Raw genomic sequence first — 19,058 nt, 5'->3', positions numbered from 1 at the left:
TAACTTAAACATGGAAGATACACTGTCACATCAACACTGTGAGCCTTCACGTCAATACCGAGAATTAACACACCAATACTGTAACATTCAACGATAAAAAACATTGATCAAAGGATTACATTAAATGTTATATGAGTTAGAGGATCGTATTAAGAGAAAAAATAATACGATGGTCAAATTAATTTTCTTTCAGAAGTACAAGGATTTCTAATATCTATTTTTCCAAGAAAAAAAAACAACAAATGAAGGCAAATACATAAACCCAATCCTAAAGCTAAAGTCAAAGATAGATCAAGTAAAATCATTCTTTCGTTCCTCACTACATTCTATGGTTCACTTTGGTTCACCATAGTTTCCATGAAAAATTTAAAACCTTAAGGCAACCAACAAAGAAGTAAAAAATTATGAGGCTCTTCATCTATTTCATTTATAATATCTGCCTAGCAAAACCAGACATGCCACGGCGGTGAAAAGCAGTTGTCCGGGTGGTTTTAATCGGATGGCAGTGGCCATCGGCGGAGACGGGTAGTAAGGCACGGCACCGAAGACATTTGAACCGTTTGAATTGGTGGTGTTTAAGATGGAAGAGGTTGTGCTGCAATGCCAATTAAGATGTTGATTTCATATAAAATAACACTTTTGTTTAAATGTAAATGTAAATGAAAAGTTACCTTGTGGATTGATACTGACATGTCCCACTACCTGAAATATATCATGATATAAATATGAAATTGATTTAACTAAAATAAATATTTTTTAATTTTTAATAAGATGACGCCACACCACGACCAATAAAAATATGGGTAAACTACATACCTAAACTAATAATTTTGATTCATTTTAGTATTTAAACTTTAATTTTTAAAAAAATACTTGATGTTTAGTTTTCATTTCATTTTAGTACTCTATCGTTAAAAATTTGATGCATTTAGTACCTAAATTATCAATTTTAATCCATTTTAGTATCTAAATTTCTAATCTTTTCAAAATTTAACGTTAAATTTTGAACGATATACTAAAATAAAACAAAAACTAAATTTTATGTATGCTTTTGAATTTTTTTAAAAAGTTTAAATACTAAAACATACTAAAATTAATTGTTTATATACAAAATTCGTAATTTACCCTAAAAATATTAAACTTAAAAATGAAAGAGTTTGATTCATTTGTAGGTAAATTACAAATTTCATCACTGAACTTTACTTTCTCTCCCATTTTACTCACTTAACTTTAAACGTTCTCAATTTCTTCACTAACCTTAATAAATTAGATTTTTTTAATTATTAAATTTTACTCTCTCTTATATTTTGATCATTCCACCGTTAAATAGTTAAAGACATTAAAATTATGTTATTTTAAAAAAAGCAAATTTTTTACGAAAACAATGCATTTTTGCATCTATATAACAATTGATTTTAACACTGTTAATTATTTAACTACTGAATAATAAAAAAGAACTAATATATTAAGTTCCGTGAAAAAATAAAAAGATATAAAATATCGTGAGTGAAATAAAAAAGAGTAAAGTTCAATACTAAATTTATAATCTACCCTTCATATATTTAGTTGGAGTTGCTGGACCGGGTTATGGCCCAACTTTAATTTTTTTTAATCTTAAATACATTGGGAAGGGCTTGAGTAAATCCAAATGGCTTATATTTTTTTAAATGAAAATAATATTTGATTTTATATTTGTATTTAAATAATTAAAATGTAAAACAATTCATGCTTACTTGGAGTATTAAACTTACTTGGATCAATGCTGGTGGTAACGGCAGCGCCTCCAAAATTACAGCTACTAGGAACCGGGTTCTTCCTGAAGTAGCTATTGAACGCGTAAGAAGCATGCGCATGGATCGTGTTCGGATTGTAACACCCTCCACCCGGCTGGACCGCCGCACAGTCGGCACCGCCAGACCCGCACGCATAGTCTAGACCTGCTTGCAATGCACTTTGTGATGCACTTTGGCTGGCCACGCACCAGCTGCCGCCGCCACCCCGTGTCGTCGTCGTCGTCGGAACCACCGTCATTGGTGGTGCCGTTGTGATGGGAGATGTTGCCGAATCCGGGTTTGAAGTAGGGTTCCACACCGGAGTCGACGATGTGGCCGGAATCATTATTGGTATGGTTGCTATAGGAGTTGTTATGTCCTTTTCGTTGCTGTAAATATTAATCTTCCTTGTATCACTTGGACCTGTATCATATTAACTAAATAGTTACATTATAATCTTCATGTCATACATTCACATTAACCAATTTTCTTAAATTTAATTAAAATTTTGTTTCGATTTAATTATAAATATTTATAGGTAATGATGTGATATTAATTAATTCTAATTTAAATAATTTTTTAATAACCATAACAAATATGCATATATATAATTATTTTATCATGTAGAACCGAAATTCTATTTAAATTTTAAAAATCAACTCCTTCATTATTATTAAAAGTCTTGAGTTGTTTTCTTTTATAAATCAAATTTTATTTGAAATTTTTAGAATATAATAATTCAACATCAAATCAAATTTAAATTTTTTACTTTATTTCCCTATTAAAAAAATTAATTATTTGGCTCCTAATCCAAGGACAGCTAAAGCCCATATAAGATGAGAAAAATAGGAGAAACATAACACAGATGTTGAGATGTATAATGGGTAAACGATGTGTTTAGTATATAAATTATCATACGTTTTAGTATTTAAATTTTTATTTTTTTTAAAATTATAACTAAAGTTTGATCTTTATTTTAATACGTACAGTAAAAAAAAACTTATAGTATCTAATACCTAAACGGAAAGCCATGAAAATTCAAAACACTGAAATCTGATCCCACGATAATTCAAAGTAAAGGGAAAACCCCAAATCACCTGGAAAGAGCAAGAGGCAAAAGAGGAGGAAGATTTTGGAGAAGATTGCACTTGAATCCATTGCTCTAACATCCGCCTTCTCCTTCTTCTTCTTCTTCTTCAATTTGTTGGGAAAAAGGAAATGAAGAGAAACATCAAAGAAGCAGACTTTGGCATGAACATCACTCACAGTGCTGCTTCTGTGGGGAAGAAGCAAAGGAGGGAAAAAGGTTGAAAAGGGAAAAGGAGGGGAATGTCTCAGGAAAGGCGGGTTAATATACGGCTAATATACAGCATTACCGGATACATTAAAATGTATTTAATAAATTCGGTTTAGCGGTACCTATTATGTTGACAACTAATAATGTTTTAGGTAGAAAATATGAAAAACTATTAAAAAATTTGGTAACCGGTAAACTTTGGTTATCGGTAAGTATCTATCCTTTTTATAAAAGTGTCCATACGTTTAACATATCAAGTAAATTTTACCGGTTTTGTCATAATGAATCTGGTTTTGTCATATTTTTACCTGTTATATTGTAAATTATCTATCCTTTTTATAAAAGTATCCATACTTATTTCACTGTGAAAATATATTTATTATTATCTTTAGTTAATATTGTTAAATTTAAAATCTAAATAATATTTTATAAAATATCAAAACAATCAAATAATTTTTTGTGTAAATGAAATTATTAAATTAATATTGTAGGTGGAAAACATGAAACACTATTAAAAAAATTGAAACATAAATTACATAACTTTAAAAAAAGTATATATCATTTTTATAAAAGTGTCCATACTTATTTCACTGTTGAAAACATTTATTATTATATTTGGTTAATATTGTTAAATTTAAATTCTAAATAATATTTTATAAAATATCAAAACAATCAAATAAAATTTTGTGTAAATTAAATTATTAAATTAATATTGTAGGTGGAAAACATGAACACTATTAAATAAATTGAAACATAAATTACATAACTTTAAAAGCAGTTTTAAATCCTAAAAAGTGTCGATACTTTTAAAAAATATATCGATCCAAAAAGATATACCAGGTAAAAATATGATAAAACCGGTAACAAAATGATAAAACCGGTAAATTTAAAAGTGTCGATACGTTATATAAGGATCGACACTTTGTGAATTTAAAAGAGAAGCAGTTATAGCGCCTATAATGTGTCGATACTTTAAAAAAATATATCGATCCACAACGATATAACAGGTAAAAATATGATAAAACCGGTAATAAAATGATAAAACCGGTAAAATGATACCGGATATATTGAAAGTGTCGACACTTTCGTAAGTACGTGTAATAAATTATCGACACTTTCAAAGAAATAGGTAATTATCCTTTCGAAAGTATCGACACCTGACATAAAAGTATCGACACTTTTGTATTTGTATCGATTAAATATAAATAACATATCCGATGAAAATATAAAGGCCATAGCTAAATATCCTCTGAAAAAAGATAGAACGGACGAGTTTTTGAAATCGAAGAGTAATTGTTGCTGCATTTCAGAAGGCATTTCTAAAGCGAAGTTTGTTTGTTTGTTGCTGCAGTCGAATCGAAAAGTATGTTGTCGAAACCCTAATTTTTTATTATTACAGTAATCGCGATAGGGTTTTTTATGTGTTGTTTGGGGTTTTGGAGTAAGGAAGCATTTGGGACCGATTGCAGGTAGAAATAGATATTCAAGGAAAAATATAAATGTCGATACTTTTATTAAATATTATAGGTAGAAAATGATATTATAGGTTGTATAAATGTGCCGACACATTTTGGTGTGGCCATTCAAATTCTTTTGAAGAAAACCGTTTTACCACAAGAGTAGTTATCTATATTTGTATATTGAAAAGTGTATGTAACAAAATAATTTGATTTGCGTAAACTGATATATGAAGGAAAAATGGAGTCAATGGGTTGGAAAATTGTTGGTGGAGCAGATGACTTTGAAATTGAGGCCGAGACTCGAAAGCAACCAAAGGGTGGATATATGTACTTCTAGTAAGTATCAATGTCTTTTGTTATTATTGTTGAAATGGTAATTGGATTAAAGTATCGATAAACTTTAAATTGATTACAAATTTTAAATGTTAACAGTATGGCCGAATGCAAAAGGATGAAGGGAGATGGCACACAGAGCGGTTCGGTATGTAAAATGAAATTGACATTGAGTAGTATTAGTATTTAGTGTTAATGTATTGATTAAGAAACGTTTATGTTTAATATTAGGTGAAAAAAGATGTGAGGTCCAAATGGAATTCAATGAGTGATGCTGAAAAGGAACCTTACATCACACAGTCAAGGAATGATAGTAAAGAATACAAAGAACGGAGGAAAGCACATGAAAATAAGGTATTCATTAAACTTGTAAATACGTTGATACAAAATATATAAGAACTATAACATTATATATTGTTAAAAAATGTAGGAAGTTTCGACAAGGTGCAGCATTAAAAGGGTGAATTTATTAATTAAACACCTTAAGGAGAAGGGTCAGTTGAATGTGCTGGGAGAAATAGGTTTTGGATCGTTGATCGGAGTAAGGGATCGACCTATTCGGAGGGAATTGTGTCGATCCTTGATGGCACAATTTGACGTCAGTCAATGTATGGCTAAGTATGGTGATTATTCATTCCCTCTGGGGGTATCGACTGCTGCAGCCGTATTGGGGGTACAAAACAAAGGCAAAAGTGTTATAGAAGTCTGTAGGAGTAAGAACTGGAAAGCACTTGCCTCCAAATATGGTTTGAATCATAAGGTGACATATACTGAAGTTGAAGAGGATATCAAAAGTGGATCTTACTTGGGGGATGAGCTGAAGGCCCGAGTTCTATTGTACCTTGTCGGTATATTTCTTTGTCCAACGGGTGATACGTCAACGAACAAGGAATATATGAAGCTCATTTGCGATGAAGGCTTGAAGGGTGAATTCAATTGGGCTGAATATATCCATTCGAGATTGATTGAATCAATTATCACCTTTAAAAAGGGCAGCCAGAGATACCTCAAAGGGTGCATAGCAATCTTAGAGGTAAATGAGTTGAATCACTTTTTTGTTTTTATATAAAAATTCTAATTTTATTATAAATGCAGGTTGCACTGTTCGATTTTTGGTCGGGCTGTGAGGCAGTGCCGGCTTATGAAAGAACCGGAGTGGCACGCATCCGTGCATGGGGGAAGGAAGAGGTGGTTAGAGTGATGGTGAAGTTGAAGTTGGATAGAGGGAAGAAGCAAGAAATGGTAATAAATGTAATTAAATAATATTAAGAATATAATCAATGTCTTAATATTGTAATTTAATTTTTTGAAGGTTATTGGCAAGGATGTAGAGGAGGCAGTGGAGGCAGAGGAGAAGAAAGGAGGGATGGTTGTATTGGGGGATGAAGGTGAGTGGGACGACGGTGAAGCAAAACAGAGTAACTTCGACATTTTGATGTCTGAATTGGCTGATATCAAAAAAATCCAATTTGAAATCATGCAAAGACAATCAAGAGTCGAAGAGAAACTTGATCAAGTCGTAGAGAAACTCGAGAGGCATAAGGGGGTAGTGGAAGGAAAAATAGAAGGAGTGGTGAAAGAAGTAGAGGTGTTGAGGGGTGAAGTGGTGAAAGAAGTTTCGGTGTTAAGGGGTGATATTAAGATGGTGACGGGAGAAAAATTTGAGGGAGTGGTGAAGGAGGTTGTTGATTTGAGGAGTGAACTTACGGGGGTGAAGGGGGTGGTTGATAAATACTCGGATGAAGGAGCTCAATTGAAGGGTGAAATAAAAGATATGAAGAGCTATGTAGAAAAAAAGTACGATGAACTGAAAAAATATGAAGAAGAAAAGAGGGAGGAGGAAGAAGAAGAGATGGAAGAAATGAGGAGGAAGGAGAGGCCCAATGTGCTTTATACACCGGAGAGTGTCATAGCAGCAGTTTTGGATTCGGAATGTCCTGCACCCCAGAAGAAGAAGCAGAAGGTAAGTTTAATAAAAGAATACTTAATTTGATTTTTATTATGTTGTTGTGACAAAAATTTGTATGCAAAATTGTAGGTTGAAAAAGCGGACATTCCAACCGGAATTGATGACATCGAAGCTGCAATTTGTGATTATTTATGGAATAGCGAGTTAGAATCGGGGTAAGTGAAATATATTGTTTTGTGAGTGATATTTAAATATTTCATGACAAGATATTAATCCTAATGATTCATACAGATATTCTGTAATATCAATGGGAAATCAATTCGCTACTGTATACGACGTTGCAACGTTGAAGCCTACAGAATGGGTTGGCGGTGTGGTAAGTAGAAAGTAGAAAATAAATAAAAATTATTGAATATGTTCTGATTGTGTAATTAATTTTGTTAGGTTATCGATTTGCTCGCCTGGACCATATGCTACGATTCTCAAAAGTCACACCGGAGGATTGGCTACCTTCCATACCTCTTAGTGGTGAGTTAAATTAATAAATATTGAAAAGTAGTGTTATAGACGGTAAATTAATAATGTTTGTTGCGTAATTACAGCAACAGGCGTTGGAAGCCAACAATAAAGAAAGTGTTGAGAATATTTCTACCTTCTGGGGTGTCATATTGGATAACTATGTGAAATTCACCGACTGTGAGAAGGTAAGACACCATACCAATTGCAAATGATGTTTCGGATATAGAATGTTGAATTTTGTCAAATTGGGTGTGAAATTTGTTGCAGATAATGATCACAATAAACTACCATAATTCACACTGGTATCTGTTGGTGTTGGATATGGTAGATCATGTTGTAACAATATATGATAGTATGTTTACAACTGAAGCAGCTAAACAGAGAGTGAAGGATGCTAAGAGATTGGTATGTATGTATGTATGAAAGGACATTATGTAAATTATAATGCATAATTTTTTTGGTGCATAACTTCTTCTATTTTAATGCAGATTAAAATATTAGATTCTTATAATAAGAAACGCATTTGGGTTGAGTCATGTGGATCTCTAGGAAAGTATCCCTTGAAAAACTTCAAATTTGTGGAGCATAAGAAGAATAAGCAATTGAATGGGTATGAGATGTTATCACAAATAGAAAGCTTAATTTATGCAGTATTCATCATAATTGACATGTGTGGTTTTCAAATTTTGTAACAGATATGATTGCGGCATGTATGTGATGATGTGGATGGAATCGATCGGTTCTACAGGGGCAACTGGTGATTTTGTAAGTGGATAGAAAAAATTGTTTGTGGTAAAATTGTTAAAAGTCGTAGATTGAATGCTGTAGTTGACAATACTTAACGTTCTGACAATTTGAATATAGGTTGTTGGAGACTGGGATCGATCGCGAGTATTAAATGATCTCGTAAGCCACAATCAAAATGAACGAAGACAGGAGATAACAAAAGCTGCAATATTACATAAGAATAACAAAAGGATGCAATGATGTAAATGTCGAGTTAATTTTGTATAAGATTTATAATTTTGTATACGATTTATATTTTTTTATGTGAATATAATTATGAATGAGATGAGAAAAGTTAGCAGTATGTTGTTGTACATGTTTCTTATACACATTAAGGGTCATGTCGATACTAATATAGTTTGTGTCGATATTTTTTTCCAGAATGAATTAAAAACAAGGTGCATCAATAAAGTGTCGATCCATATATAAAAAGTGTCGATCCCAAAAATCATCGAACCCAAAAGAATAATGTAATATGTAATTTTTCAATCTAACCGGTACAATTATACCGGTTTTATGAGAGAATAAGTCTAAATAATGTGTCGACACTAATATAGTTTGTGTCGATATTTTTTTCCCAGAATGAATTAAAAACAAGGTGCATCAATAAAGTGTCGATCCATATATAAAAAGTGTCGATCCCAAAATCATCGAACCCAAAAGAATAATGTAATATGTAATTTTTCAATCTAACCGGTACAATTATACCGGTTTTATGAGAGAATAAGTCTAAATAATGTGTCGACACTAATATAGTTTGTGTCGATATTTTTTTCCCAGAATGAATTAAAAACAAGGTGCACCCATAAAGTGTCGATCCATATATAAAAAAGTGTCGATCCCAAAATCATCGAACCCAAAAGTATAATGTAATATGTAATTTTTCAATCTAACCGGTACAATTATACCGGTTTTATGAGAGAATAAGTCTAAATAATGTGTCGACACTAATATAGTTTGTGTCGATATTTTTTTCCCAGAATGAATTAAAAACAAGGTGCATCAATAAAGTGTCGATCCATATATAAAAAGTGTCGATCCCAAAATCATCGAACCCAAAAGAATAATGTAATATGTAATTTTTCAATCTAACCGGTACAATTATACCGGTTTTATGAGAGAATAAGTCTAAATAATGTGTCGACACTAATATAGTTTGTGTCGATATTTTTTTCCCAGAATGAATTAAAAACAAGGTGCACCCATAAAGTGTCGATCCATATATAAAAAAGTGTCGATCCCAAAATCATCGAACCCAAAAGTATAATGTAATATGTAATTTTTAATCTAACCGGTACAATTATACCGGTTTTATGAGAGAATAAGTCTAAATAATGTGTCGACACTAATATAGTCTGTGTCGATATTTTTTTCCCAGAATGAATTAAAAACAAGGTGCACCCATAAAGTGTCGATCCATATATAAAAAAGTGTCGATCCCAAAATCATCGAACCCAAAAGTATAATGTAATATGTAATTTTTAATCTAACCGGTACAATTATACCGGTTTTATGAGAGAATAAGTCTAAATAATGTGTCGACACTAATATAGTTTGTGTCGATATTTTTTTTACAGAATGAATTAAAAACAAGGTGCACCCATAAAGTGTCGATCCATATATAAAAAAGTGTCGATCCCAAAATCATCGAACCCAAAAGTATAATGTAATATGTAATTTTTTAATCTAACCGGTACAATTATACCGGTTTTATGAGAGAATAAGTCTAAATAATGTGTCGACACTAATATAGTCTGTGTCGATATTTTTTTCCCAGAATGAATTAAAAACAAGGTGCACCCATAAAGTGTCGATCCATATATAAAAAAGTGTCGATCCCAAAATCATCGAACCCAAAAGTATAATGTAATATGTAATTTTTAATCTAACCGGTACAATTATACCGGTTTTATGAGAGAATAAGTCTAAATAATGTGTCGACACTAATATAGTTTGTGTCGATATTTTTTTTACAGAATGAATTAAAAACAAGGTGCATCAATAAAGTGTCGATCCATATATAAAAAGTGTCGATCCCAAAATCATCGAACCCAAAAGTATAATGTAATATGTAATTTTTTAATCTAACCGGTACAATTATACCGGTTTTATGAGAGAATAAGTCTAAATAATGTGTCGACACTAATATAGTTTGTGTCGATACTAATTTAAATATCAAGTGTTTTCCACCGTTTATATAGTACTCTTAATCGAGAAACCCTAAACATAAATGCAAGCAGGCAGATCTTCCTCTCCTCTTTCTTCCTTCTACCGTTATCATAAGTGACGATCAGATATTCAGGTAAATTTATCGATATTTTATGGGTTTGATTGATTTCTATATTGTAGTTTTTATCCTGAATGTGTTTGTGTTCCATTGTAATAGGGGTAGCATCCAACCAAAATGGCTCCAAAACGTCAGCGTCAGAAGCGAGGTCTTTCTCAAAGCTCTTCTCAACCCAGTTCTTCTCAACCACCTCCTTCTGTAACAAACGATTCTTCTGAGGAAATCAGGTCCTTCGAAACTCTGAACTTTAGATCCGACATGGAGAAACAAAGATGGCAGACGAGTTTTAAAGTAAGGAAGATTCGTCCCGAACGTGTCATTGACCTGGGTTTCTTGTTTGATGATAAATATGCATTTAGTTTTAAATCCACATTTACATCTTGGGGTTGGCTTGAATTCCTTGGTGTAGAACCAAGATATTATCCCAACCTAGTTAGAGTCTTCTACAACAATGCTTCCTTACAGCACGAGCCTAATAAGACTAATATAATAGGAATTAATACACATGTCATGGGGAAGGATATATATATATCTCCAGAAACTATTGCGGAGGGTTTAGGTGTAGCGAATACAGGGGATTCAGATGAAAATGGTGTAGATTGGTCTACAATTAAACGGGTTACTAGAAATAGCCCAATTCACCTCGATGTAGAGTCGAGAGTGTTTCACAAAATGCTCACATGGTATATCCGGCCTAGTGGGGGAAAACATTCAACGCTTCGAGACAGCGATTATTGGTGGATAGCAAAGTATAAATCCAAAACGGCTCCAAACATTGCAAAACTCATATTTAATACAATTGTATATATGGTCACAAAGGGAGCAACAATTTCAACTACACTACCATATGGATGTGTCATCACCCATCTGTTGAAGAAGAAGGAAGTTGATTTTTCGCATGACGCCCCTGTTCGATTAACCCGCAAGATTGACATGGTATTTATTAAAAAAGCGGGATATGATTTTGTTGAAAAACTCGGTTGGAAGCGTGTCAAGGAGGTCGGATTAGATCAAGAGAGGGAGGAAATGGACCCCGTTGGCCATGAAGAAGAGCAACCAAGTGGAGACGCAATGATGGAAGAAGCAACAGTTGCAGGGGATGTCACAATTAAGACCGTGATGGAATACATGGTCAATTTTCGGGAGCATATTGATTCCCTTGTGAGTGGAATGCGATCCGATATTTCATCATTGCAACGTGAAGTCTCCATGTTGCGTAACGAATTACGTCAACGACATCAAACGAGTTAGGTAATTCATTATCTATGTTTCTTAACATTTACACGTTCTGAACTTTATTTTATTTTCTTTTAACAGATGTGGACAACCAATCGGTCGCAGAAGATGAAGCTGACAATGAAGATGACAATGATGATGATGATGACGATGAAGCTGGCGATGAAGATGATGACGATGATGATGATGATGATGAAGATGATGATCCAAACAAGTATATCGTGTCTGCAACGCCGCCTTCAAGAAAACTTTTAATTTTTGATCTCAATGGTGTCCTTGCCTACATCCCAAGACTGCCGGCAGGTTTTAATTCTATTCTTTTGTATCCATTATTTTAACATATAAGCGTAGAACTTTAATCTCATTTTCTTCATGTTGTAGATGTTGTCCTCAGAAGAGGATTATTTGAATTTATGCAATTTTGTGTCGACAATTTGTTGTTGCCCTTTGGTCTTCAAAGATGAGGTTAGAACATGTTTGAGGCAATTGAATTACTGTAGTCAAAATCGTTAATATACATTTGAATGTTAACATTCAAACTTGATTACAATCTCAGGCATAACGTCGACCGTGTACTTGAGAAACTACCTGTATTTTCCGAGCATTTTCTATTCGTGTGGGTAAGATGAATGTCATTACAGTTTGCTGACTTTTCCTTGTCTATGATTCCTACATATTTATGTTCGACTGTTTGTGAACAGGATCAAAAAAAATGCAAAACATACGATTCTGTTACCTATTGTAAAGATCTCAATGATGTTTGGAACGCGTGTCCAGATTTTAACGAGCTAAATACACTTTTGGTCGATGATTCAGCGGAAAAAATGATTTATAATCCGGTAGGTTGCATTTATGCAATATGTTTCTGATCAGTTGAACAGGTGTTCAGACATTGATTATTTTAACAACTTATGTGTTTATATAGAAATACAATTACATATGTCCACGTACCTTTGACGCTGCTTCCCATTCGAACGACAAAGCTCTAGGTATGACACAAATTTATTCATGCTTATGCGAATTTAATTTATTGTTAGTAAAATTGCACCTCATTAGTTTGATAATTGAAATTATTTATGTATGTCCTCAGAAAAAGGCGGAAACATACGAGAGTATTTGGAAAATTTGTTGAAGGCCTCTAATGTTCCGGACTTCGTTAGAAACAACCCTTTTTCATCGGATTAATTTGTTTGTCGGTACATTATTTGAACATTCTTGTGTATTTAAATTTTGGTGTGATTATATTGTATGTATATTTTCATTAATTATTCCATATTTGCTTCTATGTGTACATATACATTTGAGTGTCTATACTTTTTTAATATATTGTAAAGTATCTATCCTTTTTATAAAAGTGTCTATACTTTTTTCACTGTGGAAAACATTAATTTAAGGTTATCTTTTGAGTGAGTTTTAAGATATTAATTTAGTAATTATAGGCGTCTAATGATTAATTTTTTACGTTACGGTATATTATTGTTAAATTAAAAATTCTTAATATATTTTATAAAATATCAACACAATCAACTAATTTTTGTGCAAATGAAATTATTAAATTAATATTGTAGGTGGAAAACATGAAACATACTTAAAAAATATTGAAACATAAATTACATATCTTTAAAAAAAGTATCGATCCTTTTTATAAAAAGTATGGACACTTTCAACATATTATAATAAAATAGATAATTTTGTAATATAACCGGTATAAATATACCGGGCTTATGCGCGAATAGGTCTACAACCTATATCGACACTTTTTAATATTGTGTCGGTACTTTATGTCCATATTGGAAGAAAAATGTGTCGATACGATTTAAAAAAGTGTCGACATTTTACACATCGGAACCCATAATTATAATGTAATAGATAATTTTGTAATATAACCGGTATAAATATACCGGTCTTATGCGCGAATAGGTCTACAACCTATATCGACACTTTTTAATATTGTGTCGGTACTTTATATCCATATTGGAAGAAAAATGTGTCGATACGATTTAAAAAAGTGTCGACATTTACACATCGGAACCCATAATTATAATGTAATAGATAATTTTGTAATATAACCGGTATAAATATACCGGTTTTATGCGCGAATAGGTCTACAACCTATATCGACACTTTTAATATTGTGTCGGTACTTTATATCCATATTGGAAGAAAAATGTGTCGATACGATTTAAAAAAGTGTCGACATTTTACACATCGGAACCCATAATTATAATGTAATAGATAATTTTGTAATATAACCGGTATAAATATACCGGTTTTATGCGCGAATAGGTCTACAACCTATATCGACACTTTTTAATATTGTGTCGGTACTTTATGTCCATATTGGAAGAAAAATGTGTCGATACGATTTAAAAAAGTGTCGACATTTTACACATCGGAACCCATAATTATAATGTAATAGATAATTTTGTAATATAACCGGTATAAATATACCGGTTTTATGCGCGAATAGGTCTACAACCTATATCGACACTTTTTAATATTGTGTCGGTACTTTATGTCCATATTGGAAGAAAAATGTGTCGATACGATTTAAAAAAGTGTCGACATTTTACACATCGGAACCCATAATTATAATGTAATAGATAATTTTGTAATATAACCGGTATAAATATACCGGTTTTATGAGCGAATAGGTCTACAACCTATATCGACACTTTATAATATTGTGTCGGTACTTTATGTCCATACCATTTAAAAAAGTGTCGGTAATTTGAAGTAACGCGATTTTTCTTCCTTCATTCAAAATATTTATATGTACATACAATAGGAGTGATGTTGATACTTACGATATATTATATGGAGATCGTTGTCATTCCATTCCGTCTTCGAAAAAATCAGTTGATGTAGGCTGTGTGCTTGTACTCAAACTAAGCTTGACTTGAGGACATGTTAGTTTGTTATGCCCCTCACCGTTGCAGTACCCACATCGCCTAATTTGCTTCTCGACCTTGTTCTTCGGCACTTCTTTTCGCTTGCGTTGTTTTCGTTGAGGGTCACGAACATTGTTTACTACAATGCTCTGGTTGACTGAATGATTCAAACCAAACGAGTTTTCTAATTCTTCTATTAGTTTTTTCATCTCATCTCTTGCGGTTTTGAAAGACTCGTCTGTCTTTGATGCAATGTAGCATAACCTGCTTGACGTTGAACGTAGAGCAGCGAACCTTGCCATTTGCATCACTTCTGGAGACACATTCAAATCAACATAGCTGGGTGCAGAAGCCTTCGCATCATTAGTCCACCTACTTTGAATCAAAGTCCGGGCAAATATGTGTAGTCCAATTGCTTCAAAATGTGAAGTTGATGGCGACACGGAAGTCCAACGGTCTCGAATTTTTTGCAGGAGCAAATTAGAGTTTTCGTACGAGAATCAAAACTAATTTCAAATTTCCTATTTTTTTCTGCATACTTTGACAAAATATAATGTTGACATTCATCTGATAAGGACTTAATCTCTGCCTCAATCCGGTACAATGTCTCCCGTGTAAGTTCATCTTGGAACACACGAAAAGATTCGCGGGTAAAAATCGCAGCGGCATGGCTTTCAAGGTCGACCAGTTTTGTGATCTGGAAGGGCTTCGTATGGGAACTTAAGTAATCCGCTTTCAACTCGTTCATACGCATTCTACTAATTCCATCTTCAATTGCACGAACAACATCTAAATATGTCTTCTTGTGTTTCAGTGCAATAGCTAGTGAAGCATTCATAGACTCGCACCTTTGTGTTGAGCGAATATTGGCAAAGAAATGACCGGTTAGATATGCTTGTGCCCATAAGTGTCGTGTATTTCCCTTCTCAATCACCCATGGATGCTTTTGGACGTTGAATTCTGAAACAATCGAACGCCATTGAATATCAAATTCCTTGGTTGTCCACCAGGAAGCCATGCATTTTGAGAATGCTGCTGTAAACTTTGGGTCACCAATGTTAGCTTGTGCATTGCGAGAAAGATGCCAAGAACATAATCTGTGCTTAGCATAAGGGATAACAGATTTGATAGCCCTCTGCATTGCCCTATCCCCATCGGTTACAACAGAAATAGGTGATTTATTCATCATGGCTTCTAAAAAATTCTGTAGCACCCACTCGAAAGATTGAGACGTTTCGTCAGCGATTATGGCAGTGGCAAACACAATTGTGTTATGGTGATGATTGACACCAACAATAGGCATAATTGGTCGACCATACAAATTATCTTTGTACGTTGTGTCGAACGCAATTACATCACCGAAGCATGTGTAATCCGATCTCGATGTAGAATCCGACCAAATAAGATTATACAATGCCCCCGATTCGTCTACCGAGTATGTCATAAAAAACCCGGGATCATCATGTTTCTTATAATCAAAGTAGGCAATAAGCGCATTCACATCCCCATCGACGATTTCCTTTGCTTTACCTCTTTGAAGTGCATTGTAGAGGTCTTTATGTGTAAATCCAACATTATGATAGCCCCCTGCCTGCTGCGTTAAATAGTTCATTACTTGTGACGTGCCAACACCGACCTCTTTCAATGTTGTTGCCTCATCGATATCAGCCTTACTTACAGCTCGATTAGAACGCATAAATGGTGTCATAGCAGATGTGCACAATGCATGATTATGTTTCTGATCAGACTTACTTATAACCCACTGATCGTTTGTATTTGTTGCTGTAACTACGACTCTAGCCTTACATCCTGTTCTTGTGACTGGCGTATGAGCACGTTGACGATCAACAGTATTGACTTTTGATACTCGAAACCCTTCTTTGGAACAACAAAATTCTTGTGTCTTCACATTCCCTTCCACGTCAAGCCGTGTTGTTCCCTTACGTGCACTAAACCCATGTTCCCGTGCGAATCCCTTGTAAAAGTGCCAAGCTTGATCACGTGAACAGAAGAGCTGACCAACCAATCTGTCAGATTCATCAACATTATGTACTTCATGGCATTCCTCGGTTGGCTTAACATTGTCTACATCAGTATTATCCATGGCAAAAATTTTGTTGTGCAAGTTCAGTGCTCCAGGAGTTGATGGATATGTAAACGAAGGTTCATTTTGAACATGTTTCTGTAGTTAAAGGGTGGGTACAACATTAAATTCGCAGTACATATTTAGGTATGTACAATAACTACAAGTATATTATCATTTTAAATTCGCAGTACACTGTTAAAAAAATTGAAACATAAATTACATAAGTTTTAAAAAAAGTATCGATCCTTTTTATAAAAAGTATGGACACTTTCAATATAATAGGTAAACATATGATGTAATAGGTAGCCCTTATATAATGTAATAGGTAATGGTTATATTGTAAAGTGTCTATCCTTTTTATAAAAGTGTCCATACTTTTTTCACTGTGGAAAACATTAATTTAAGGTTATCTTTTGAGTGAGTTTTAAGATATTAATTTAGTAATTATAGGCGTCTAATGATTTATTTTTTACGTTACGGTATATATTATTATTAAATTTAAAATTCTAAATAATATTTTATAAAATATAAAAACAATCAAATAATTTTTTGTGCAAATGAAATTATTAAATCAATATTGTAGGTGGAAAACATGAAACATACTTAAAAAATATTGAAACATAAATTACATATCTTTAAAAAAAGTATCGATCCTTTTTATAAAAAGTATGGACACTTTCAATATAATAGGTAAACATATGATGTAATAGGTAGCCCTTATATAATGTAATAGGTAATGGTTATATTGTAAAGTGTCTATCCTTTTTATAAAAGTGTCCATACTTTTTTCACTGTGGAAAACATTAATTTAAGGTTATCTTTTGAGTGAGTTTTAAGATATTAATTTAGTAATTATAGGCGTCTAATGATTTATTTTTTACGTTACGGTATATATTATTATTAAATTTAAAATTCTAAATAATATTTTATAAAATATCAAAACAATCAAATAATTTTTTGTGCAAATGAAATTATTAAATCAATATTGTAGGTGGAAAACATGAAACACTGTTAAAGTATCGATCCTTTTTATAAAAAGTATGGACACTTTCAATATAATATAATGTAATAGGTAAATTTGCAATGCTATCGGTATAAATATACTGGTTTACTTATAAAATAGGTAAATATAAGCGCTACCTATTACATTATATAAGCGCTACCTAGTATGTTATTGTACTTTATAATATTTCCGGTTAAATAATATAACATAACCGGTCTAAATTTTAACCGGTCACTTGTTTAACCGGTCACGCCGTATATTAGCCGTTTTTTAGGCGCCGCACCGCAGAACGATGGCGCCTCTCCACGATGGCGCCAGCTCGAACAGAACCCCAGGAAGGCGTGCTTCCTGATCCGCGTCTTCCATCCACCTGTCAGAAAGGATGCTAGATCATAAATATTTGGAGAAATGGTGCCTAACATGTAATTATTTATTTTTTAGGATAATTTTTGGGTAAAAACGCCTTGTGTGTATAATTTTAAAATAAAAGTAAGTTTCTCTTTAGAATTTCTTATATAATTTTAGTAATAAAAAAATTATATTTTAAGAAATTTTAAGTTAGAACAATTATATTTTTAATATATATAAGAATAAATACATTAATCTTTTAGGAAAATAAGTACATCTTCATTATTTTAAAAAAAATATAAAATTTAATTTATTAGGCGAGTAGGAGAAAAGTTCATTTACATACCTTTTTTTTTTTAAAGAAACTATATTAAATTTGTGGATGTCATTTTGAACTTTTGAATCTGCAGCAGTTAAAAACTATCAATACTCTTTATCTTTTTATTTGAACATGGATATAATATGTGTGACGGAAACTTATGGGGTTAAGGGAAGCTTTCGCCCAGTGTCTGACTAATTATTTTTTAAGTATTAATTAATATTAATATATATATATTTTTAAAAAAAAAATTCAAGCCTCTTAACTAAAAAAATTGTATTTATAAAAAAAATATTTTAACCTCGTTAATAAATTCCTAGTTCTAACCTGTCTGAATGTATAAAAGATTAACATAAAAAGGGTATTTGTAGTTTTTTACATCTGAACATATTGTTTTAAGTATTATATAATTATTTTGTTTTTTTAGCATGGCCGAAAGTGGAATAATTTAAAATATAAGTGAAATGGAAGAGTAATTTTTATACTAGAAAGTGACTCGCGATTATTAAATAATTATATAACATGTCAAACACAATAGAAAAAAAGGGTAAAAATGTTGTAATTTTGAAAAAAATCAATGTGACCCTTCAAATCAAAAAATAAACTCAATATTCTTCAACTCTAAAAATAAACTTAATGTGACCATTTGACTAATATTTTTTTTATCGTTGATTGTTACAATGTTGATTGATAATTCACGTTACTAAAGGGCAAAAATGTTGTAATTTTGAAAAAAAATCAATGTGACCCTCCAAATCAAAAAATAAACTCAATATTCTCCAACCCAAAAAATAAACTTAATGTGATCCTGT

The 19,058-nt window shown here is 32.4% G+C and overlaps 1 protein-coding gene across 1 annotated transcript; it reads right to left on the bottom strand.

The window, feature by feature from the left end:
• Positions 1 to 212: 212 nt before the first annotated feature.
• On the bottom strand, positions 213 to 3,088 carry LOC120202479 (PLASMODESMATA CALLOSE-BINDING PROTEIN 2-like). The gene is made up of 4 exons (XM_039202890.1): positions 2,870 to 3,088; positions 1,752 to 2,195; positions 672 to 702; positions 213 to 595 (listed from the first exon to the last, which is right to left on the bottom strand). Exons 1-4 carry the CDS (start codon positions 2,928 to 2,930, stop codon positions 424 to 426), a joined length of 708 nt encoding a protein of 235 aa, XP_039058821.1. The 5' UTR covers positions 2,931 to 3,088; the 3' UTR covers positions 213 to 423.
• Between the last annotated feature and the right edge of the window lie 15,970 nt (positions 3,089 to 19,058).

The sequence above is a fragment of the Hibiscus syriacus genome, unplaced genomic scaffold (assembly GCF_006381635.1).
Source record: "Hibiscus syriacus cultivar Baekdansim isolate YM2019G1 unplaced genomic scaffold, ASM638163v2 tig00008843_pilon, whole genome shotgun sequence".
Classification (NCBI taxonomy): Eukaryota; Viridiplantae; Streptophyta; class Magnoliopsida; order Malvales; family Malvaceae; genus Hibiscus; species Hibiscus syriacus.
This window is presented reverse-complemented; position numbering and strand designations above follow the sequence as displayed.

Coding starts and splice junctions, on each gene's coding strand:
- LOC120202479 (XM_039202890.1), bottom strand. CDS start 2,930: ATGGATTCAAGTGCAATCTTCTCCAAAATCTTCCTCCTCTTTTGCCTC. Junction 2,196..2,869: donor TTGCCTCTTGCTCTTTCCAG/GTGATTTGGGGT, acceptor AATATGATACAG/GTCCAAGTGATACAAGGAAG. Junction 703..1,751: donor TACCACCAGCATTGATCCAA/GTAAGTTTAATA, acceptor GATATATTTCAG/GTAGTGGGACATGTCAGTAT.